The sequence below is a fragment of the Kryptolebias marmoratus genome, linkage group LG4 (assembly GCF_001649575.2).
Source record: "Kryptolebias marmoratus isolate JLee-2015 linkage group LG4, ASM164957v2, whole genome shotgun sequence".
Taxonomy (NCBI): domain Eukaryota; kingdom Metazoa; phylum Chordata; class Actinopteri; order Cyprinodontiformes; family Rivulidae; genus Kryptolebias; species Kryptolebias marmoratus.
Window position 1 is genome coordinate 18,735,166 of NC_051433.1, and position 26,632 is coordinate 18,761,797.

General features: G+C 39.7%; 1 protein-coding gene across 4 annotated transcripts in view; it reads left to right on the top strand.

Moving 5' to 3' along the window:
• The window catches only part of LOC108239867 (plexin-A1), a 182,883-nt gene that overhangs the window by 69,284 nt on the left and 86,967 nt on the right, over positions 1 to 26,632 (top strand). For all 4 annotated transcript variants that reach the window (XM_017422867.3, XM_017422869.3, XM_017422868.3 and 1 more), the window contains exon 4: positions 14,479 to 14,619. In XM_017422867.3, the coding sequence (XP_017278356.1) occupies positions 14,479 to 14,619 (141 nt within the window). The remainder of the gene's footprint in view (positions 1 to 14,478; positions 14,620 to 26,632) is intronic.

Here is a 26,632-nt window from a genome sequence, read left to right on the forward strand (position 1 = left end):
GTGTGTAATGAGCTCATAGCAGTGCATGGTTACCCTTTGAGGAAATTGTTAGTGTGTGTTATGTTTTTGCAGTTTTGTACAGAAATCAAGTGGTTTTGGATGTTTTATTTATCTAAACTCAGGAAGAAGCCAGAGAAGGAGATCCAGGCTAGCTTTGATGCATTGTCTTGGTTCCTTTTTAGCCTCTTTGTGTCTGTATGATTGTGTGCAAAGTAAGTTCAATCCTGGCGTAATTTACTTTGATTTTGAGCTAATCTAATCACACAAATTGTACAGCATCAACATAAACAGCGTTGGGGAACAGACATTTAATTTGGCTGGCTCCCTGTCAAGTCAGCACAGCAGGAGCAGAGTCATCAATAGTCTGTGTCATTGTGTCATAATTAACACCACCTCCAATCAGCTCTCATCTCTTTGATTGTCTCTGTAATTTTCTTGTGAGTCTGTGTGTGTCTTTGTAGTTTTACATGTGCACGAGAGAGAGCAATAGAGCATGAAGGATTTCCTGTTTTTTGTATGGACAGCTTCCTCTGCTCGTTCACATTTCCTGTCTGTGTGTGTGGTGCAGCGGGAGAGAGTCGGGAGGAAGGAAAAGGGCAAGATAATCTGGGGTATGTGTGTGTGATAGTGTGTGTGGATAAAGTAGAGGGAATGAGAGACTGAAAGACACAATAAGAAGTACTTCTATAAAAAGCAGTCTTGTGACAGTCCAGTGCACTCAGCTGACTGTCTGAAAACTTAACCATGCTTTCTTCTTTTCCCTCTTACTTTGGTTGAAGGACAGCCTTCTTACTAGCTTGTCCTTTTCTCTTTACGTACTAAAGAGGCCACACAAAAGCTTTTAAATAGTTTTCAATCACTTCCACTCTCTCCTTTTGCTCATTCTTTTACACGCAGTATTCTACAGAGGCACGCTAGGAGAGCTTGTTGGAAGAGGACAAGGTGATTTAGTGCTAAGTGACACTACAGAAGCTATTTTGTCAGGGACAAAAAAACAACGACTAGCTAGAGCTGCTATTTCCTTAGATGCTGACAGTGAAGCACAGACTTCTAAGGTTTATGCTGTTTCCTATTGTCTGTTTTCAAATGATTGTGTTTTTATGCTGCTATCACTGAGAGAGGGAAAAGAAAAGATACTTTAATAATGTAGTGTATCATCAGTATATGGTCTCTTCTAATGGAACATGCATGGTGCAGCCCAAGCCTTTAGGCTATAAACATGGTCTATAGTCCCAGTCTACACTGATGTGACAGCTGCTCTGCATGTCCAATGGAAAATAAAGAGGATTAATTTTACCTTGTGTTCAATGATTTAGTAGTTTATTCTAAGACTGTTTCATCTAAATGAGGTAATGATGCAGACTCGTAGGTGGGAGGAAGCTTATATTTCATCTCATATTTTATTTTTGTTTTTGATCATATGTGACTAAAGGCCAGGTCTTCCTGTCTCAACATCTTTTTTATGGTTTTGTGCATCAGACCCTTTTTGATTCGCTTCCTCTTGAATTACCCCTTCCATTTCTCCATCTTGCCCTTCCTCGTTGACACAGAAGAATGAGTGTTAAGCCACAACTTAGGAGAAACTCCGTTTTCCTTTGTTTCCTGTGCAGACAGACAAAAAAAACATACAAATGATTTGGAAGTAACAGGCAGCTGCTAGCCTCTGGTTTCCAAAGGTCTCACACTCATGACTCTGCTTTTCTTGAGCTCGTATTTTCCCTTTAATCTTTGCTCTTTTATCCTCCCTATTTCTGACACTGGGACTAAACGCTTTCAGCACATCACAACATCTTATTGTATTTATGGGTTTTATGGTAATATAAATCACACAATTTCTCCACGTGGGAAACAACCAGTTTAAAACAAAAGGCTCAATAACTTTGTGGTTGGTATTGTCCCAGAGCGTTTGGGTGTTGCCAGATTTGCTCATGCTAATTGTATGAGAGCCACTTGGCCCTGAATGAAATCAGGCACCAATAGAAAGATACAACAAGTCACTTACAGCTTCTAATTATCATCATTTGGCAGGAATGTGGTTGATCGTGGGTGGGCTGCATCATCTGGATAGCTTTAGATGTCAAACACAGCCTCCCCCGTGTCCTCTCGAGACATAGCAGTTATTGGTCAGGTCCAGTTTTGTTGCCATGGCTACAGGCCAAACCAGAGGTGGGGCTTCTGTCTTCCACCTGGTGGCACCAGCTGCTCCGGCATTGCTGCTGTGGCATGTCTGGAGTGTATGTTTCTGTGTGTGTGTGTACACCTGCTTATGTCTATTCTCGTGACCACTTTAGTAGAGGGGACTGAGCATATCTGTGGTTGTTTCTGCACTCCGTAACTTCCTCAGCTGTACATAATACCTTTCTGTGCCCCCTGTGAACCCATTGTAGAGTAGAGGTATTAATAGATGTTTTCTGAGTATGACACACCAAGTTTAGAACACACATATATAACCATAAAATGAGTCCAACTCAGAGAAGCCTAGAGGCAGAAAAGTTGTACCCACGTCCTGGTTCAGTGAGTGAATGATGTAATTCCCTGCAGCTTTTCTTATTGGCAGGAACACAACGTCTGCTGTATGGCAAACAGTACAAACTTTTGCACTGCAATCAGCTACATCCAGTTTCATGTAAAAGGCCTTCGTACTAAAAGCTATAATTGAAAGCGATACCTTTTGTGCTATAGACAGGGTGGATCAATTTACCAGTCGAATAGCAATTGGAAACAAACCAGGATCCCCTGCAGGAACTCCTTAATCAAACATCTCGCTGACACCCAAAACTCTGACACACAGCGTTTGTCATCAACTTGTTTTTAAGACCTGATAACCAATCAGCCTGTCAGAAATGGATGGAAGTGTGTGCAGGTGTAGAAATGAACAGAGCAAACCACATTCCTTACAGTCCCTCCACCAGTGACTGCTGCCGCACTGCACTGACTCCCTCTGTGCTGGCAACGACCCATGGGTGGTGTTTTTTTTTCATAAATGGAGGTGGAGTTAGATTGAAATCAACATCAGGTTCTCAGCACCTGAGATGGAAGCAGACAGGATAAACTCTGAACACAGCAGTCTTTGTTGTGAATCGTACTGGCACACCTGGCTTTGAACACATGCCAAGGAATGTACCTGTCAATGTGTTATCTGTATTTGTTTTTCTTTTTTTTTCTCCCTTATCACAAAGATGACTTCACTCTTTACTTCTTTATAGCAGTTGTATGCTGAGTCAAGTCATCACAATGACCTGTTCACCTCAGGATATACTGAATTCACCGGTTTTATAAATAAAAAAAGGAACTTTAAATGTTAAGCAATCGCAACATCATTTTTTTTTCCTTGTGAAATACAGGAAGTCGGAGTGAACAAGATGTCAACTTGCACTGCCTTTCCACTGGAGTCATTACATGATTAACATCATTGAATAATTATTTGGTTTTAGTGAGTGTCCAAGTAACACTGTTGCTAAAATGTACCATTTACTTTCTTCATCTGTGCCTCATCTTTGCCATATACACTGGCAGTTAGAGCTATGGGTGTGTTTTTCCCTTGTCTCCAGTGTGGATGACTTCAACAGCTTAGTCTCATCCCTCACTGCTGACATAATTTCATTTCATTTCAGTTTGGACTTGACTTCTCTCCTGCTTTTTCACCCTGTGTGTCCATGTCTTTCATATAAACACATAAAAGGGAGCATTTCTCCTCTCTCTCTCTCTGTCCAGTCTTTTGGTTCCTAAATCAGTCATGTTTCTTGTATTTGGTGGGCAGCAGCCAAGCCCTTCCCCACGGGCCATTACAACACACTGAAAAAGCCAGAATGAGCCTGGAGGGAAGAAAGGAACGAGATGGAGTGAGGTGTAAACGTCTAAAGAGAAGATGATTGCTGAATGAACAACGCAGATATAAATTGTTAGAAGGAAAAAGTGTTGAAGGAGTGTAGGAGAGTAATGAAAGCTGCACTGCTCCAGCTCTTATTCGGGTTCTGCTTTTTGTCTCCTCCTCCTTGGGTTTCAGAGGTGGATTCCCAGCAGTGGACCTGAACCTAAGCCAGGGACTTTATTCTGGATTCTCCCTTAACAAGAGTTAGAAATCGGGTCCTAAAAGTGGGTGGCCTCACCTGGGGAAAAGGAGCTGAATGTTTGAAAGATGGCTTAGGAGAGGAAAATTGTTATATTTTGTTTCACCGTTCTGCAAAGTCAGGCGTGCTTTTGGTTTCAGACCGAGGAAAATGTTGTCTTTACTTGGGTGGAGATGCTGAATGAATAACTTGTACCAAAAAAGAGACAAAGCAAAAATGATGGATACCAAAATGTCTTGCATGCTAAAAGAATTCTGATAAAAATCTAAGTTTGCTCATCAGTCAACATTATCTGTAAAATACACACAGGTTTCTGATCCCCAAGAACGTGCGATAAATGCTTATAGGTATTTTTTGTTTCAAACATTTATCACTCCTCATCCAGAATAACTGCAAAAATGACTTTAGCCTCATCCATCAAGACATCTTTCTCTGACTCCCAGCAGAAGGCATTACGTTTAGCTTCATGCCAAGAAAAACAGAGTTCTGCCTCACGGACAAACACAAATACAGTCCAGCCGTGTTAAACTAACAGCAGAACCCCCTCCAGACCTGCAGGTCACATACCACCTCCCCATTAAAGTCAGAAGTGAAGACACACATTTTTCGACTTTTGACTCAAGCCCAGAGTTCATTTTCTGAGCGCCCCCTCACTGACACTGTTCTGTAATGTGTTAGACACACTCACACATGTACACACACACACACACATTGACATCCTCTTTTCACTTACTCAATAGCTCCATGCTGTGATTGTTTTGAGGTTGCTATGCCGACACATTTCAGGCTCCTCCCTAACATATGAAGTGTGTTGGTGGACAAAACACAACTGGTGTGATTGTTCACATATGCACACTCATAAGAACACAATCAGACTCACAATGTAGTCAAGTATTTAGTGAGGCCGAAGAAGATTGTACGAGAGGGCAGATTTAGGGTGGTCCTGTCGGGACTTTTGGCCCCTTCTCAACAGAAATCAATCACAACACTGTGTGTGAACTCGACACTTTGGACCCGGTTATCCACCAAGAGAGGGTTCGATGATGGTACATTTCACTGATATGTTAAATAATAAATCAAATCAAGACCTGGTTTAATTTGTGCTGTAAAATAATGTGATTTAGCTGAAATTCTAATACTTTTTTTGGCATTGTACATTCATCTGCAGTAATTCCAAACATTTATTTTTCCTGCTGTTTCAATTATGTAAAGCCTAAAAACATTGCACTGCTGATCAAGGGCAAGGAAGAAAACACCAATCCCTTCTGTTTTTGTTTTCATTGTGAAATCTGTCTTTATGATGTTGATCTTAAATTAGAGGACTTTGGGGTTTGTGTTTGTCAGATAACATCAAGTATATTTTGAAGCGTATTTCCCGCTTTGATAGTATATAGATTAGGGTAGAAGAAAAAGTAAAACTGAATCCAGAAAAGCTCTAAAAAAGTACAAGCACATCCACAAGGCCAGCCACAGCTTTAAATCACTGTAAACCACACTATAAAAGCTCATTTTAAACACCATCAACATTCCTCCGACTTTAAAACTGCCAAGCATGTTGTGTGTATTCTCTCTCTATACCCAAAATTTAAAAATATAATCAAGTTTTCTGTTTTCACAGTAACTTAACACCTAACTTGAAACTTTGTCACTAGCTGATGATGTGCTTTTTACTGGTGTGTGAGCTGTGAAAGAGTTTTATTTCTACTTATTTGCTTGGTGTTTTGGAAAGTCAGAGGAGCAGTGCACCGTTGAGGGACAGCACTTAAACAAAAAGAGCCGGATTAAGACGAGAAGCAAAATGTGAAAACAAAAACTAAAGAGGAAGAGAAGAAGATTAACGTGACCAAAGTGGTTCTCCCAGAAGTACTTTTCAGGACGAGGGTGAAGTGAATCTGAACAGAGGGGGGAGGATGGAGGAATAAAAGGCTGAGAAAGAGTGGCTGGCATTTGTGGCCAGGAATGATTTGACACACATTATTCTGAGGTGTGGTTTTGGCCAGGCTCCCATTAGCCTCTTGTGTTACATCCATTGCAAACATCTGCACACACTCTCTAAAGCAGACTCTTAAATAACATCACAGCCAAAACAGACCCACATCTAAACCACCATCGAATGTCTCTGCCATATTTCTGCTTGTCCTCAAGAAAGATGGAAATCACTCATCTCACCCCCACCCCTCCTTTCTGTTTCTCACTCCCCCTAAAAGATGTTATTAGAGGCACCAGTGGCCATGTAATCGCTTTGGCTCTCCCATAGGAAGACACGCACACTCATAAACACACCTGCCTCAGTAATTACAGCTGAAGATGAGGTCCCATTCGCTGTAATCCCACTGAACGGGCTGATCTAGTCAGTAAATGGTGGGTCAAGTGGTGCTGCATAGTTTCACATAAAGAGTAGGAGTGTGTCAGTTTATGTGCATTTTATGCTCTTTTTTTTCCTTCTAGCTCCTAATCAGTGTTGATGCAGATTAACTATGTACAGTTGCTCACTTGCATGTATTTACTGTACACAGGCACTTTGCTTCTCATGTAAATTGATGTGACTGTCCCATATTTTATTAAAAAAAAAGAAACGAAGTGTGCGCACACTTTGTTTCATGCGAACACATCCTTCTCTGCTCCTACTCACACACAATGCAAACACTCTACTCCCCAGCCGATCTCTTTTTGCGTTTGGACGTGCTCCACTTCTCTCTACACTGTCACATACACACTCTGTATGATTGCATCAGAACCCCCATCCTACCACTATCACCACCGCCTCAATGCATTTAGCTCTTTTCCCTATGTTTGTTTAGTTTCCCACCTTCCTGTTTTCGATAAGGTGGTGAGCAGCTTGTTAGCAGAGCTTTCCCCATTTTCTCACTGGCTCTGCAGTCATCCCAAAGTGACTTGTTGTATTCTTCTATGCACACACCCATATGCACACCCACATAATAAATCTAGCCTTTTAATGTGTGCATGTTATGTCTTTAGCATGAATATCCTCTCAACAGTCTTTGATCTAAATGTGTAATATTGTTCCGAGTGAGGTATCCCATACGGGGATTTGAGTTGAATGTAAGAGGAGGTCTTTTCTCATTTCAGTCGTGACACTAAAAAGGTATTCAATTGGAGAACTATATCTTCAAGCCCCATCTTATTGTATATGATAATGTTGTGGTGCAATTTCTTCCCCCCGTTTGCATGACAGCTGATAAAATCAGTCATAGTAAAGCACCTCTCTAGATGCTGCGCTTCTCGCACTCGCAGCTTGGTGTGCATGTGTGTGTGTCTCCATGCTGATGATTGAGTTAGTGTGATTTAGTGATGGGTGGAAGATGAAATGCTGCCGCTGCGCCGTGTCTAGCAACTCGCTACACGCACTTATCTGACGACTGCTAGCTAAAGGCATTTAATTCTGAGGGGGAGAGGAGGGAGGAAAAGGTAGGAAAGGGGAAGATAAAATTGTAGCAGGGAATGTTGGGGGGAGAGAGGGGAAGAAACGCGTCAGCTGAGAAGGCGAGAAGACGCAGGAGTAGATGGAAAGCAGCGACAAGGTCTTTTAATTTCAGCGTGCATGAGGATTAAAAGGCCTTAGCGGTGATGAATAGGTTTAATTTGCTGCTAAAGTAGTTCACTTTCCTCCAGCGTGTTTACAGTGTCAGATGTGTGCATATGCGCCAAGAGAATTATGCCACATGTAGCTCAGGTCTTTGTTCCTTTTCTTGTCCTCTTATTTTTTTTTTCTCCTCCATGGCCTGTTGCATGCTTCTGCAGCTGCGCCTGTGTGTTGGCGCACAAGTGTGTAAGTCTGTGACCTTTCGTGAGCGCTGCTGGTGAAAGGCCACAGGCTCGCACATGAATAATAGCAGTGCAGACATGTGGATGAATACCAAAAGCCAGTCAATAAGAATCTGCATCGCTAGTAACCTGATATGAAAGAATAGAGTGGATTACGCCGCTGAGTGCTTCATGACAGGTTCAGCGTCAGTGATGGAGCGGGTCAGGTGCATCTGGATCCAGAAAAATCATTGTTGCATTGTAAATTCTAATCCTCATACAATTACAATTAATGTTTTCATCCCAATTGCTACTAGTTTTTTGAGGATATTACATCTTGTATAATTATATCTTTTGGAAATTTTCTGATGTTTCATTTAAAAAAAAATGTCTCTTTTTAATGAATTGTTTTTTAGATATTGATGGATGAGCACTTGAGAACTCATAATTGTTCAAAATATGTAATATACTGTCATTAAGGGATTTTGTGAATATTTCTTTACTGGAGCTGATGCTTTAAATAGATTTTTTTTTAGTAGTCTCATCATATAATCACTGGAAGTCTGAGTCTTTTCTGATCTTCCTTCTACCTAGTGACTCTCTAATATTTTAATTGTGCACTAGTACACTAGTAAAGCTTTTTTGAGTAAAACTTTATGTGTGCATTTGCACCTTTTCATTGACCTTAAAATAAATCAGGCATATGGTGTTCTGATACCCAGTTGGCTCACATTCATGTGTGTTTGAGGGGACACCTCCATCACTGTCATAATTTCTCTTTGTCTGCAATGGTTCTCGTGAATAAAAGTCTGCTCGGTGTCTGAGTGTCTGACCCACATATGGTTAAGGTTTACTTTAAGCTCTTCAGTGTGGCGGCTGGATATATTAGGAATGTGTGTGTGTGTGAGAGAGAGTTGTTAGAAGAACTGCAGGCTTTTGCCGTGTTCTATTTATTTTGGAAGCCAGAACTTGGATCTGGGAATGACGTCAAAACTAAATTAACCTGCATTTCAGTTGGAAAATCAGTAAAATCTGCTAATTGTTGCACTGAATGACTCAATGGCTAACTACTATGACACTACAATACCAGTCGATACCAATGTGTTTCTCTGCATCCTACACATTCAAACACTGTGACAACATGCTTCCTAATAAAGAGAGTATAGTACAATGAGTGTGACTTATTTAATGAGATGCAAACTAACACAAGTGAAAATAAAAGGCTTATTACTGAGGCAACCAAATTTGTTCACGAGTAGCTATATTGGATTTTGAGATCTAGGTTTGTCAAAATATCAATTTCTGGGGTATTCTAGTAGATTTTTCCATTTTGGAACTGGGAAATTCCAACTTAGAGTACAATTGAAACACAATTTGTCCAATAGTAGTATCAAAGCAATTATTAGTGTGTGCTGGTGAAGGTTCTCAGTCTTCCAGAGCATGGTGGTGATAATATGTTCATATATGTTTGCCAAGGACGTTATGTTTTAGGTAGTGCTTGTTTGTTTGTTTGTATGTTAATAACTTAAAAACTAATAAAAAGTTTTCAATGAAATTTTCAAGAAATGTTGAAGTTGTCACAAAAACCAGTTCATTCAGTTTTGATGGTCTATTGGACCATTTTTTAATGACGCTATGGGCTTAATGGAGGTTTGTGCTCTTTAAGTGCTTCCAGCTTTTAAAGATGTCTTGATTCTCATTCAAGGAGCTTTACATTTTAAGGGTAAGGGACAGTCCTTTGAGGATAGTAATGTTCATCATTTGGACAGTGAAGACAGATGGTTTGAGAGAGGAGTGAAAGAAGCTATCTATATCAAATGAGAAAGATCAATATTAAACAAAGGAGGAGGTCCCAGGTTTCATCTTTCCAGCGTATTAGAATAAAAGACAATATACAATGCAGCTTTGATTCTAATCTCCAGATGGTTTCACACCAATTTGTGCCTTTATGCATGTGACCAAAGCAACTAGACGAGGCCAACAAAGTCCCTAACGACCCTCAAAAGGGCGTAAAGGTAGAGCAATTTGCATATGAGTTCATCTCACAAAAACAAAGCAATTCACTGCAGTCTGAATGTTTGGAATTCTGCACTTAAAGTTTAAAGTGGAAACCTCATTGGATTAGAAGTAAAAGGTCTTTAAAAAAATAAGATTGTTTAAACCTATTGTAATTGTGTGATAAACTATTTGCGCCTACCTTCTAACTTGTGTTTTTGAAATATGTTTTTATATATTGAGGAGATGCCCTCTTCTCACTAGCAGTTCATGCGTTGAGTGAACAATTTCAGGTAGCTCTAACCCTACAGTTCATTTAATAAACTGAAAACACATCTGCCTGCGCACTCAGCAACACAGAAAGGGTTTTTTTCTGTTTCTTATAGAACCTGCTGCTGTTCAGGGGCAGCTGATAGATTTGTTTGTGTCTCTCATCTGAAGTTATGTCAAGCTCAAAAAGTGATAGTGATTTTAGCCTTTAAAGTGAATGCCAGAACAGAAAATGGGATACTACTAAGACAAAGAAAGACATTATTACAAAAGTAGGTAGTTTTCCAATTACCCAAAATAATAGACTGTTCTGTGAGAAGATTTGACTGAGAAGTGAAACCAGGCAAATTATAGGGTGTCCTGTGGTTCATGGTAAATAAATCCATATTATCACCAGATGAGCACTAAAAATATCAAATGTTTATCATTCCTTTTTTATGTCCTCCTAAAGTACTTCTCATCCTTTTTTTTCCCCTAAAAACTAAGCCTCATACTTTAGTTTTGACTTAAAAGTCTGCCTTGGAGGTCCATTTCATAGCTGTTCTGTAGCTTTTAATCATTTTATGTGATTACGTTGACAACAATGGGGCCTTAAAATGTGCCAGGAAGACAAGGCCACAAGTCAGTTCAGGGTGTTGTTCTGCTCTTCGCTCACTCATTTTTTATGACTGCTTCACACAATTCAAAGCTTGTGGAACCCTGTCATCATTTTTTCCCTCCTGGTTATCACCCTCTGTCTGCTTTCTTTCGTTTCTTTTCTTCTGTAGAGGGCCGCGCTAAATTCCATTTCAACGGGGCCCCCTAAACACACTCGCGCACATTCACTTGGGGGCCCCCTGTCACATCAAAGCCAGGAATGCGGGGCCCGTTGCCATTATGCATGATTGCACATAGTTATGTCAAGTTTATCGCTTCTTTTGGAGTGTATGTTCCTATTTGTGTGTGTGTTCATTACAACATGCCATTAGAGAACTGAGTGTGCTGTATGTCCGCACACGGCTTTGAAATGTCAGAGCCATTACCAAAAGTTCGGTGTTCTCCAGCTCTCAGACAGACCTAGGAACACCTGGAGCGTTCTGGTACATTTCATACAAGTTCGGTTCTTTTTCACTGAACATTTTTATCCCTTTTTTTGTTGTTATACTTTTCTTTCCCTTTTTTATTTGAGTTTTCTAATAGTTTGGAGAAAGGAAGTAGTTTTTGGGAGGGGAAGAAAAGTTTCTGCTTCTCTTCTTCTACATATTTAGCTCCTTTATAGCCTCTTCAATCTCTTCCTTCAATTTTGCTTTTCTCCCTTGTTCCTTTTCCCTTTCATCCTATAATACATCCCTGCCATAAAATCTCTGAAACGTACATGAGCTAAATCACTTGTAACCTGCAGCTATGACAGGCATCATTTTCGTTGGCAAGCCACTGTCTTATCATCCAACTCTCTCAGCCTCATTTTGCCAGGCTCCCTATCACCAGTGTTTCTATCAGAGCTAACCAGGCCTGCCTGGCACAGATAAAACCCAACACTGGGGGCTTTTTGGTGGATCGGCACGCTGAGAGATACTGTATGTTAATGCTTATAGTACAGATGAAAAATGAAAGTTGGATGTTGTAGGAGGATGGTGATGGGTGGTGACTCCATAATGATGATAGTAAAGTGTTGGTTTATTTAGTTGCAGTCATATTCCCAATGATTTTGTTTCTGAATATCATATCAAATATCAAAGATGGTTTTAAAGTCTCTTAGGGATGTTGAATTAATAGTCCAGTTAAGTGGGTTGCAGTTTTTCTTGAATTAGTTTTCCTCAAGTATTTGGTTTAAAAATTGAATTATTTGTTTAGGGCACTATAGGGACCTGGTTCCTCAGAGCACATCTTATTCCCAAATTATTTCTGAGCTAACAACCACTCCCATTCCAGGAAGGAAGAGCAATTGTTGGTCATGGAAGTAGTCTGAATAAAACATCAGGCTATAATCTTGAACTTATACATAAACTTCATAAATAGATAAACACAATTTCTGCTGTAATTTAACTCCCTGTGGTTTGTTCTATTTTTTTTTCTCAGTCTTCTTCTCTGCTTTGCCTCCTTCCTGCTGTTCTGCCCCGCTTACTTATGGCGATGCCTCTAATGTGTTTAAAGTCTGTTAATGTTACATTATACATGTTGACAAGAGAATAGTGATGGTGCTTCTGTAGAAAGCACAAGCGCAGCATCATTCTGCGAATCCATCCATCAAGCACTTAGTGGAAATCTAAGCAGTACAGAGAAAAAAAAAACAATGAAACAGCATCACCTTCTTCTGTCATTACTTTGTGTTGCATCAATTTCTCAGTTTGGTTAAATGCATCCACAAAGCTGTGCATTGACCCAGATTTAAACCGGTGATATTTTTAAAGCATTTTTACACACTACAGGTGCTTGTAGAGAAACATGAATAACAATAAATACATAAGATGCGATTCAGTCCACATATTTGTTTTCACCCTGCTCTTTTTTTTCTAGCTTTAAACTTTTCAAACCTGTTCTGCCTGGAAATGTACACAGCGTTTTTAGAGACTGATTTATGTAGACATTCTTTATGTATTCCATCCATCCTCCTTTTCATCCCTTCATCCATCTGTTCAGTCTATATATTCCACAGTCTTTTGTTCTCTCTGTTTCTCAGGCTAACCTTGGCTGCATTGCCTGTAGAATGAATTGATTGAAACGATTTATTACTGACGTTTTCACACGTCACCGACTCTCACCCCCCTCTTTTTTTTCCTGAGTCTCTCATTGTTATTGGTTTGGCTGCACATTTTTTTAATGTTTGCACTGCACATGAACTGCATCTTCAGCTGGAAATGGAAAGCCTGAATAAAAGAGAAACAAAGACAAAGTTATTATTAATATTATTTATACAATATTAGGTCTATTTTAATCCGCAATGAGGAAAGTAAAATGAAACATGACTAGACCAATTGGTGATTTGGGTGTTCTTCAAACTAGAGAAAGAACAAACTGACAGGCAGGTGGAAACAAACAGGAATCAAGACGGCTGATAGAAAGACTGACTATCATTCTCTGTGTGATATTGTTGTATCTGCAAAAGCAGTTCGGGTTTGGACTGGTCATCATTAGCCAGTGAACTGGAAATGCCTCATATTTGTAGGAGAAAGCGAGAGAACAATGCAGGAAGCTCGGAGAACAAAAACTATTCCTTCATCTTTGTGGATGTCATCCTCTATTTTATTCCCTGTACTTGTTGTTTAGACAAAAATAAATAAATAAATAAATAATAAAACTGTGTGTTGGCATTGCGCGTCTGTACATCTAGATGGGAGCCATCCGTGAATGAAATGTATCTTTTGTTTACGGGCCCATTATCTAGATAATAACATCCATATTTCCTCCCATCTCCAGTGCTTTATCACAGCCTTATGAGCTCTTTCACTCTATCTCTCTATCTCGCTGTGGCGGACAGACACAAACACACCCAAGCAGTGAGAGATAATGGGATTGTTGCCTCTGGTTTCTTTTGGTGAGATTGTAAATAAATTCTTCCATCATAAAGTGTGTGTGTTTTCCAGCATTCAACCATGTGTTTCTCTGTGTGTGTACAAATCAAAGTGCATACAGTATTACCATTGTACATCCATCTCTGTCTGTCTATGTATGCACCCTTTCATCCTATCTTTCTCCATCTATCTGGATGTGAACCTATTTGTCTTTGTGTGTGTGTGTCTGTGTGTATGTCCAGGATCATTTTCCAGCTAGTCATTGTCTGCTGTCCTTCCCTTGTCACTGTGGGCTGATAGCGACACAAGTCTACAAAGCTCAGTAATAGAGAGCTGATACTTGCCCTCCCCCCCTCTGACGCTCTGTGCTTTTCATTTGCTGCTGAGATGACTTTGGCTCACAGCCCCTGATGCCAGCCAATCTCCTGTCTTATATCTGCACCATTATGTTACAAATCTGGGGAAATTAAGCTTGGAATCTCACTAATGAATTTTGAGCATCAGCAAGTGTTTTGGTGTGTGATTGAGCTAAGTTTTGCTTTGTGGCATAGTGCCATTTGTCTATAGGTGCATTAAGTTATTAGGTTTCCGTCCTAAGAAGTGCAAATGTACAATCATTTCTTGTTGGAATATGAGTCATTAAAGTCGTGAGAATGAAAATAAATGTGACATAAGTTATTTTGCTGCAAAAGTTGCAAAAATGGGTGAAAGAATTTGTGACATTTGTTTAAAGTAAACAAATTTATTACCGATTTCAACAGTATATTAAGACTAAAGTTCAGATCAACTGAGTTCTGTGGAAAGATTATCATTATTAATATCTTAATATCTTAATATCTGTTGTAGATAGCTCTTTCAACAAGCCTTTCTTATGTGTTTTCTTACAGATTCTGGTGAACTCTGTGAGCTCCAACCACCCAGCAGTTCTGTATGAGAAGGTGACCGTCAGTGAGAGTGGAAGTCCCTTACTGCGAGACATGCTGTTCAGCCCGGACCAGCAGTACATCTACACTTTGACTGACAGACAGGTAAGTTCATTGTTGAAGATGCAATCCAGAGCAGACCTCACCCCATTAGTCAATATTTGTGTATATTTTAACCTACCAATCTGCTGCACAATTACTGCACAACATGTTCCCATTGGATTTAATTGCACAGCAGCACAGAATCACACCAGCTACATGTTACTACCCTGACAGTTCACTTATAATCAAGACATTACACACACACAGAGACATAGAGGGAGCAGCACAGGTCACATGTGGTGTGTGTGTGTGTGTGCGCACATGTGGTCATTAGGAGCCCCACCGCTGGTGAAGGTTGCTCTACTTTAATGGTGAGATGCATGGAGGAAGGGGTTGGGGAGTGGGGAGGTGGAGGAGAGCATGTCGCATCTCTGTCGCTCCCCAGGCCCAGCTGCTCCCCTCGTTTTTCTGTCTCATTAGTGCGGTGAGTGAAAAAAGCAGAGATGGAGGGAGGGGCGAGAAAGGAAACTGGGGTGGTACATCTTGGGAACATCTTTGTATGATCTGCAGTAAAATTGGTTGTTACATTAAAAAGACATGAGGTATATGTCTGTGGTCTGTTTGGTATATTTAAATCATTAAGTTGAAATTCAGAATATGGCTTGGAGCAATAGTGACTCCTAGTTCTCCTTTCTATCATTCGGAGTGTTATTCAGCAGTGTTGACGAGGAACACCACACATAAAATGTGTGTCACACGTCTGCCATAATAAATCCTGCAGCCGGCTAGTCGCAGAGATCATTTGTCATCACTACATCACACTCTTGAGCCACGATGCCGGCTTACCATTTCATGTATCGACCGTTACGACTCTGTTACTCACTCAGCAGGTCAGAGGCGTAATAGTGGCAAGTTGACTTAAAACCCCCCATGCTGCCTCAGTCTTTCATAAATTACATCAGGACAGGAAGAAGGCCTGACTTGAAGTGTTTTGTGAAGAGGTCTAATATTAAAAGGATGCAGAAAATGTGCGATGATGATTTATTTGTTTGTTAATCTAGAAAATAAATCCGAAAAGATTACCTTATATAGTTTGAATATAGTTTGAAAGTAAACATGCACATGCAGTGACCATGACCAATTGAATCTGGTCTTTTCTGTAATGTTACGTTGCTGCTTGTTCTTGTAAATAAACTGCACATACAGTAGCTCCAAGAATTTTGAGTGTTAGGACTGCAGCTCACTTGTTCACTTGAACAAAACCCTTCACCTTATTAAATTTGTTGCAAGTTTTGAGGTGCCAACAGCACATGTTATTGTACAATTATGAGGGGATACAAAGTGTGACATATCTTTTAGAATGAAATATATACCAATATACACATCTGCTAGAAGCTCAAGTCCAGGCAGCTAAGATTGTGAGGGAAACACAATCACAAATACATTGTTATTTATAGACCCTAGTTCAAAAAAAGAATTTAAGTTCAAGCTCACACCCTTCATTCACACGTGCACACACCAATACACACTGTTCCCACTCAAGGACATCCTGCCTCTATCCACCCAATATGTGTCTTGCTTCAGATTCCCCCACAAACACACATGCTCTGTGTCACACACACACACCACTTCATCTCTCTGAGTTTGATCCCCATTAATGGTTAGCTGGCTTGGGTTAAGCAGAATGGGGTGCTATGGTTGCCAGACCCCCCAAGCTAAACCCCCCTCCCCGGCACTAATGACTAGAGGGGGCAATTCCCTTCGCTCACCCTCCATCTTACCCTCATCTTTATCCTCTGCCCTCCATCTATCTTGCCATGCCCCCATCCCTACTTTTTTAAATCCTTACATCAGCTGCTATAGCCAGACACTGCATGTTTCTATCTAAGCCCAAATTGAGTCCTCCCCTCTCAAATGCCTTTTACTGATCCCATTCCCATATTTTTAATGATCTCGCTGCATCATGACTGTGTCCACCCATCCACCCACCCACATACGCACACACACACACACACATACACACATAGGTATTCTTTGATGAAGGAGGCAGAGGTGGAAAATTATAGAACCAAAAGAAGAATGGGCAGAGGAATAAGGAAAAGCTCAGCAACTGAGGAGCAGGGCCTCAAATATGCCATAATTTTACATTTTCTCATAAAACACACACACACACACACTACTCCCTTCATTTTTGGAGTCTCTGTGTGTAGCAGGTTGCCTGTGGGGGTTCCTCAGACAAGCCAAGCACATTAAGGTGTCAGTGGACATATCCAGTGATGCGTAGCCCACAACAAGTTCCCCCACCTCTCTACCCTTGCACACACACACAAATGAAGGCCCAGGCAGTGAGTCAGAATTAGGGGGCAAGACTCTGTGATTTATGACTCCCTCTGTTCCAGCTATATTAATCACTGTCATTATTATCAATGGAGGATATGACAGCAGGAGAAGACAGCCTGCTGTGTGTGTGTGTGTGTTTGATGAGACAGTATGTTATTGCAGGAAATTTAGATCAGTTTATTTCTGACTGCAGTCACTCTGTGGCTTTGTGTCCTCCGCTGTGTGCTTGTTGATTGTCACGTTTGCAAATTTCACTTTGTGCGCAAATGCTGACATTTAAAAAAACAAAACAACATCTCATTGACAGGGATCCATCCAGTCACCTCTAAATGTTCCACGCACATCCGTTCTCCTGGGTTATTGTTCACAAAAACGGGAACATATTTTCTTTCAGCTTTAGAACATTGTTGTTGTTGTTGTGCTTCTGGTTCGCTGAAGTTGTTTTATGTCTGAAAAGCCTCACTAAGAGCAATGTCACCCTTGGAGTCAACACAAACTTTTTGAAGCATCTCCTGTGCAAAACTCCCTGTTAGAAATCATCTCACGGTGTCTTGGCTCAGTCGAGACTTTTCATCGTCAAATCATTTCCTCTTCTGTTTTCTGGTTCAGAAGTTAGAAAGCTGTGACTGCATTTGATGCCACAGCTGCTGTTCTTTTTCTCCGTGCACACTTACTCATCTTCAATGTTAGACACACATGGCCGCACACATCCTTGTTTTTTTTGTGACAGCTATTGCATAGGATAGTGCTGTAGTGTGCGGGTGGCGGCGGCTAATTGCTGGGAGCATGAATATTCATCTCTAGTGTCGGAAGGCAGCTTGTATTTTGAGCAAGAGTGAGCATCTTGGAAACGGGTGGAAAAGACTTGATATAGTCAGGGGAAATGATGTATAATGCGTGTGCATTAGTAAGTTTTTGTTCATGTGCTAACGATGCTACTTCAAGGGTTACAAGTAGAAATGTGAGCACATACTGTATGTCAGTCACATTTTCTAAGAGACCCCCTCATTTTCTTGCATATTAAATAGACCTGCATTTTTAGTACCCTTAAGTCTTTCTCAAATTATACGACAGCATACAGTATTATTTCCTGCCTAGAAAAACTAGCTAAGTCGTATTACTTCATGTGATTTTGTGCAATTTTGTATTTTTTATTACGTTTTTACCTTACTTTTAAGGCTTGAAGATGTATTTGATGTATATTTCATTGCTATTGTATTGTGGAATAAACACAAGAAATAGATAATGGGTCAAGCAAAACTATATTATAATTACTGTAACAATATAGAATCATCATGCCACTTCAATCATTTTATTTTTTCTTTTGGTCTGCCAGATTAGCATTATTAGGTCTGTGCTGGGGACAGCAGCCTGCAATCTTTTCAACAGAAAACATGATCTGAAGGTGTACTTGTAGTGCACATAGAAGGAAGCAGGTGTTATATTTCCATCATCTTTGTGGATTACAGGCTCTCTACAGTATCCACTCAGCACTGCTTCTGCTCGTTCTTCTACTGTGTGTTTATCTCCACTGCACCGTTTTTTTTATCGTAACAGACTGCACAATGTTAACTTTTTGGGGTTTCTGCAAACACAAACATAATGGTTTAAACTTTGTTCATCCTCTGGATCTTATAATTAATTTTTTAAAGACTGTATTCAAATCAATATTGGTGCTATTTTTGGATATCCGGGTATATCAGATAACTGTTATAAAACCTAACCCTACTGCACACATTTATAGGAATGCACATTTTGACACACATAAGATTCAGACTGTTTCATACAAATGCATATATGCATGCGTGTGTGTGCTAGTTAACACTATTGTCTGTTTTTACAATTATGTGAAAGAGGTATTTTTCCTCTCTACATTTCAGCAGTATTCTCATCTCCCTAAAGGAGTTTGTAGTCTCAGCCTCACCATCCAAAACACACACACAGTTCTTGTACCATTTACAAGCTGTTGGTTTGAGTCACTACAATAGCAAACAATAGCCTTCTTTGTGTGGTTGGGTGTCTGAACATGGCCTCATCAATTAAGATCTTACCCACAGGATTTCATCAGACATCAGTCCTCTGTGTGTTTGTGTGTGTGTCGATCTGTTTACATTCACATATTACTGGTTCATGGCCAATCTCGTTAGCAAACACATTAGCACTGACTGACATCAACATTCATAATAAGCAGCTGGTTGCATCAGTCTAGACTGGCATTTCAGTCAACTAGATACAGCTAATCAGCCGGTTCTAAGAAGACTGGAGATGATTTTTTTCACAATTTATCAAACTGTGGATGAGTGAAAAAATCCTGAAGTTAATGTTGTATTTAAACACAAGCTACTCTTAGTAGATGAGCGAGATAAAGAATGAAACTTTTCTTAAGTGTTTTATTTTTTTTTCCTCAGCCAATCCAATCTCTTTATTTAGATTTATGAGCACTCCTCGTCTGGTTTGACAGACTGCAAAGTTTTTGTGAGGGCTCATATGCCCACACCTGGACACGCAGACCTTTTAGCAAGGAGATGGTCATTGTTATGTAAATGTTAACAGACCTGGTGCAGCGAAGCAAAGACCAGAGTACTGTGACTAGGATGAAGGGGGGCTCGTATCGGTTGGGGTATAGCCGTGTAGGTCTATGGCACTCAATTACAAGAGTTCAAACCATTACAGCACCTTTGTCAGCACAGCATCAAGCTCTTACAGTGTATGATTACCAATATGGCTCGTCATGCACTGTTGCACACCGACATGTATGTAGGTGCCTGCATTCACACACAAGTTGTTGCTTTTCCATTACAAAAAGTGTTTTTAGCATCATGTGGTTACCACTGAAAGGGCTTGAATTTAATCCCACTATTCTGTTTATAATACCAGCATTCTCAGCTCAAACACAGCCGGTACATAATTCAGACAAAAATTATGCTGGTCCATTATAAATATGCATTGGTATTTACTGGGATTAGAAATTTCAGTTAGCAAAATTTTAAGAGGACCATTTTTTCCCCGTGGGGCTTAACATAATAAAACACATAATATTAACATAATATTTATAAAACATTTCCCAGTGTTTTTTCAGGACAAATTGTTCACTATTTCTATTTGCTTAAATTGGCTAAAGGCTGAGGTTTGATATTTGACAAACTATAAAAAAGTGTGACAAAATGGTAAGTCAAGATGGAAAAAAACAGTGACAGATTTCGATAGTGAAGCATTATGGTGCAGTATTTGCTATATTTTTATATTGCTATGTGACTGCATAATTTAAAATTTTAGTTTGCTTTTTCTGCTATCTACCCCTCCAGAAATTAAAATGATACAATCTTGAGCTTTGCTGTAAGCTGATTCCCAATCACTTTATCAAAATCATTAGATCAAAAAACAACCATACACATTTTTACTTTTGGCCTTTTTGTTCCTGACATGATGGAAAAAGAAAAACTGACTGAGCAAAAATAATTCCTTTAGAGACACAAGAGGGAGATTCACCAAGTCTCCATCATTACCCAGAGGGGGTTAAAGCCTCACTTATCCCTTCCTCCTTTTCCCTTTATTGTGTTTCCTGTCTTTTCTCTCATCATCCTTTTTGTTTCATCCTCTCGTGGTTTTTCACATTTTCTAATGTGTGTTTGCTTGTGTGTTTATGCGTCTTATCAGAAAAAGTGTGCAGTTGTCTTGTGCTAGATGCTATCGGCCTTAATGGAAGTCTCGCTGCTACTAGATAGCTCTGTCTTTCTCTCATCTTTCTGTTTTACTCCGCTGTCTTTTCCCAGAGGATGGTGTGATAGAGCAGGCTGATACAGTTAGAAAAGGGGGTGAGATGGATATGGAGGTTAATGGTTTCTCCCCCCCTTCCCCCCACTTTTTCTTCACGGTCCCTATCAATCGGCCATACAGCCGGTCCTCCTGTTGCTTGACGGTGATTGGGGTGGAAGGATGTGGCTCTGACTGATGGTCATGGAATGAGGCCAATCAAAGCTGGCATGGCCTTAGGAGCTGCTCCAAATGGCACATACAGTATTGAGTGTTTTGCTTAACCAAATGCCACACTGGGTAGAACAATGGTGTGTTGCTCATTCATGACAATGCAGTGAATTGATTTGAATTAGAATCAAATTTTTGGAACCTTAATTTTTAATTATGCTCTTTGTGCGTGGCATCCAGTTATGAGGTAATAAATGGAGGAAAGGCAGAGTGGAAAAGTGGAATAGGACATTGTCTTTTTTTTTTTTGCAAGAAATCATGAAGCTAGTGTTGACTTCTCCATTCCTGGATATGCAAATCTTGTTGAAAAGGCCATTGCAGACTTTTACAGTTTGGATCGTTTCTGATGTGTGTGTGTTTGCGCTATATTTCTTACATGTTAGTCTGATTATGCCAAAAAAAGCAACCTGTTCTCAAACAAACTAAGCACACTGCTTTGTCATTTATTTCAGAAAGTAATTACCTAGTGGTTTATATCTGTTCTGTGTCAATCTGGGTTTTTTTGTTTGGTTTTGCTGACATTTCTGTGGGTTAGTCAAATCTCAGTTTCACAGTGCAGAAGCTCATTATGCCAGCACATGTGTGCTGGTGCTAACACAGCTACTAAAAAAAACCCCTCTCTGGTGGCCTTCAAAATAAAACCAACGCAAAAGGCCTGTTCCAGCAGCAGAGCATTTGGATTTGTGTGCAGATTGAGCACTTTTTATGTTTGATTTCTGGTTTTTCATAAACCTCATGCTGGTCGGTCAGAGACAGCCAAAGGGCTGAGGCTAAAGCTTCAAGCTTTTTACAGTTGGACAGTGTTGTCTTTATCAACATCACAGTTTTTAAACAAAGATCTCCCTAAAACCTGAAACAGTTTCTATAGAGTTTGACCAGTTCTTGAAGTGTTCAGTTTATTCTCATTCACTCATTTTCACCTTTTATTTTCCTACCATTTTAATACGTTTTAAGTATCAGTTTCACACATAAATCGTAGTTATGTCTTAACATTGCAACATTTTTCTTCACATTGACCGCATCTTGACTCCGCCTGTCTCTAGCGTGTAGTTTTGAGTAACAGTTGAGTAAATTAAGAAAAGCAGAATTTGTCCTCTCCTTCCTTTTCCCCTTCTTCTCCTTTAGTTTTCTCGGCTTGTGTTTGTGGTGGTGGCAGTGCTAATGGAAATGCCAGCTGTGTAGCTCCTCACTCCTCACCAAGTCCATTTACTAAAGTGACAGAGTCATTTACCAGGCAGACGGCCTCTCCCATCCTCACTTAATTAGAAGACCCCAAGGCCTGTCTACCTTAGCTGGCCACATTTACCTTTTTCTCATTTTTTTCTCTTTCTTTGTACAGTCCTTTTGTTCCACTTTTTTTGTTTTCTGTAGTTTTTCAGTCTCTATCATTCTGTCTCTGTCTCAGTGTTCCTCTCTTATTTCACTTCTGAGGGACTGAGTTTTGTGAACAAAAGCCTGCACACAGACTGAGGGTATATTGACCTATAGCTCAAGATTAGCTTATTTTGGAGGGGGTAATGGGAATGTCCATGTGGTGAGGATCGTGATGAAGAGGAATGAGATTCTTTATTTTTCAAAGTTTTTTCTCTCTTTTTTTATAACTTTTTTTGTGTAGCCACTTTTCATTGTCAATTTAGTGTTGCTGTTATTTTAAGACTACATTGTTGTATTTTCTTTTCTACTAAAATCTTTTTCTGCAGAAACCTTTATCTTGATGGTAAAGTTTATAAAAGACTAGGAGATGTTTGAGTTTATATTTGTGGCTTTGTTTTTTAAAATATGTTCTACACTTTCAAAAGGTTTTTCATTTAAAGAAGCTTCTCTGTTCGTTTAAAGATGCTTGCCCACACAAGCAGTTATTTTAGTTCTTTTCTGCATTTCTCTGCACGTAAACTTTGTGTTTATGCATTCTTTATAGAGTATGTTGCTTTGATAGTGTCTTTGAAAATTTTCATCAAGAGTTGTCATCTTTATTGTCTTTGAACTTGCAGTTTCCACAAACACATGACAAATAAGTTGCTTGATCTGCCTCTTTCTCATAGTTTTAGTCGAATAAAATTAAAGCAGTATTTCAGAAGAGAGAGGGAGAGAGAGAGAGAGAGGGAGAGGGAGAACAATAGGGGCAGTTGAAAAATTGAGCAAGAATATAAATAAGATGAATTACTGTAGAAAAGACAAAGCAGAACTGATCAGGTGTGAGAAACTGCACACCAAACACAATCTGAGAGACATAAAGATAGCGAGGATGGCAGGTAGGCTACTAGGTGCAAGTACTGATGGGAGAGGGTTGTTAGAGAGAAAACAAGATATCACAACTATCAGTGTGGGGACCATTTTCTTCCACTGTGAGACATAAAAACCTAATTTAATAAAACGGGTCTGCAGGAGACACCTGTCAGTACCATCTTTGGATTATAGTATTTGGACATCATTCAGCAAATGGAAGTGACAGCAGGAGTTTTTATAATAGAACAGACAGTGACATGATGCAGTTTTGTCACTTTGTTTGTCCCACTACACAGCCTTTAAATGGGCTCTATTTCTGTAGCTGTGCATCGCCATCCCTCCCTTCTTTTTTGTCTTATTTGCTTCCCATCTTATCTCAATTCAGTCATCATATCAAACCAAGCCTAGCCAGCCATTGATCTCTTAAGCCTTTTACAATCCAGTCAATGCACACATGCTAACCCAGGCTTTGATACGACCCCCCACTTGCACATAAACGCTGATCACACCCACACTTTCTCTCAGCAGGTAGTCGAGCACTGGCAGTAGTGTCTCACTAACAGGGATACTGTATGCAGAACCTTGTTTTGACACTACACCTAAGGGTTAGCTTGGGGAAGGTGGAATTTTCATTTCTAATGAATTGTTGTTGACTTGATCCACTGATGCCACAGGAAGAAATGCCAACATTGAGTATAGTTGCTGCTAAGAAACAGCAGTCGCAACATGTTTTGCAGCTGGAGTTTCACCCCAGCAAACAAAGTCCAATTGTGTTTGTCATTGTGTCAGTTTCTCTGTCATCCTGAAGCATTTAGTGGCTTGGTAAAAAGGTATTGATTTCTCTCTTTCTTGCACAAACCTTCTTTTCACTGTCCACTTGGCTTGAATCTAGAGTTGCAAACTAAGTGGTGGTTATTGAAGTGATCCAGATGTGGTTAATACCACTTCTCAGAGAGGAGATCACGGAGGAATGGCAGATGACAGTCACACTGTTTTCCTGTGTTCCCCCTTTATTGCCCCAAGCTGTTGTCTGGTTTACAAAACAGTACAATCTTCAAATGTTTGATTTAAATTGAGCTCATTTGTCAGATTTATTTTCGTCTTAAACACTGTTTAAACAAACAAACAATAAAAGAGCCATGCATTGACAAGCACCTTTTCTAAATGTATTTGCAGATAGATTTGATTTAATATATTTGATTCATCCTGATTTGCAAATATTGATGGTCAATCCCAAACATTAAACTCTGGCAAAGCTCAAACAAAGTTACACACAATTCATGAGTGGGAAAGAAGAACAGATAGAAGAAACAGTGGTACCCTGTTATAAAGGATTTACAAATGCCTTTAATTATGTTATAATTACATTGTAAACATTTTATAAATTATTATGAAACACTTTTCAGAGTAATTAGACTTTCATACAGAGTCATTATATGGTACTATAGTTGTTTTATGTTATGTAACTGCAAATTTATGCTTACGGGTTAACAGTTTAAGAATTGTATAATAAACTATTTGTTATTCCTCTTCAGAGCTAGTTTTACTGTAAAGTGGATATAAAAAAGCTTTGTGTAATCCCTTTCTTAATTCTAAGACAAAAAATTTATGAAACGTTTTTCCACAAATCAAACCCATGATACAAAATCCACTAAAAAAAAACCAACATTATTGCCAAAACTAAATATAATTTTTTTCAATAGGTTTACTAAATCTCATTATTTTGTCTTTAATAGTTTCTTAAATTGAATATAAGTTAAATAATTTTCAACTCATGATCAAAATCATTCGATAGTTTTATTCAACGTACTGAGATGCACATCAATTTCCTTTTCCTTTGATAATTTGCATTATTGGATCTCAATACACAAAAAACATCTCTGCGTGTGAGTGTGTGTGTATATATATGTTTATGTATGTGTGTGTGTGTGTGTATGTGACTTGATAAACAGACTGTTGGTATGGTCTCCGACATTCATTTTAAATAAAATTCATATAACTTCTTTTTGCACTGAACTGCAGCATTACAGCCATTTGAGGTCACGTTTTATTGAAAGACTTCAGCAGGGAGGCAGGGTGTTATTTATGATCCAGTCCTTCATAGCAGATCTGTAGACATATTTGCTACCATCCCCTCCTCCTCATCTTCTACTCAAGTACTGCCTCAGTATTTGAATGTTAAATAAAGAAACCTCCAACAACGCCGATCCTTTTATGTCTTCAGATTTTACAACCAATGAAAAGCTGCGCTGAAAGCTTTACGGTTCCTCTGGGTTTTGAGGGGGGTTGTGACCGTTGCAAAGCCTGTTAGCTGGATGTTTAGAGACAGGTGATAGCGCTCTGTAAAAACAGATTGGAGAAGAAAGGTGGAAGGTTTATTACAGAAAGAAGATGTCCTGGCATCACGATATGGTCAGAGTTTGACACCAGAAGAAGGAGCAAAGAAGGGGAACTGAGTTACAGCAGCGGATGCTATTGTAAATAAGAACACGGCGAAGGAGAGAGAGGAGGTGGCAGGCTTGGTTTATAAGGTCATTTAAAGGAGTAATGTGGCGCACTGTCTGGAATTGGCTTTCATTAAAAGAGCCATCGAGAAGGACAGGAAGTGGGAAAGGGTGAGGAAGCGTGTGTGTTTGTGGTTAGGCAGTATTCCCAACACACACACACACACAACCACACATTTTTAGATCTCGTTTTCTGTTAGTTCTTTCCCAGCTCCCAGTATTTTATATCCCCACTGGGAAAAGCAACGATGATAGGTCCCCCCGCCACATTAACAGCTTTGTGCCACTACCACTAAAATAGAGCACAAAGTCTTCACCATTATGAGCTCTGGAACAATTGTGGCCAATGCTATCATTACAAGGACAGTGATAAGATTATGCCAGCTCACCAAGGACTTACAATTTTAGCATGATTCATGTGGACCATTGTCCTTAATCACGGTCAGAATGATTTATGGTGAAAAGAGCTGAAATGGGATGATATAATGATGATACAATTAGGAATATACATTCTCCTTCCATCCTTTTATTTTCTTTCTCTTTCTTTGTTAAACCATAAAGTATATGAGAGACATCCTGAGGGATGTCCTCTCGCTCTCAGCCTTATATCCATCATCTGTTCATTCAGGCATGCTCCTTTCCTCCACTGTCCTCCTTGTATAATCACACTCCAGCACCTAATTCCATCCTTCTTTCATCGTTCGTTTTAGACAAGAACTCGACTCATGTTCAGTTTGACAGTAACACATAGCAGGCGTCTGCTACCATATCTCATCTACTCAGTAAAATGTCCTTGCCAATTCACCCTGCGTGTGTCTTCAATTACACTTCTCCTCGATTCATCCATCCAGCCTGCACTTCCAGTAGATGACCTCCCCCCCTTCTCTTCCCCTCCAGCCCCATTTCATTGCTCATTTGCATCATTTCATCTGTCTTTCGCTCTGGGCTTGAAGCCAGCTAGAAAGCTACTGTACAGAGTTCCATATTGACTTTAGACCAAAGGAGTTACTGCTTGTTTCTGC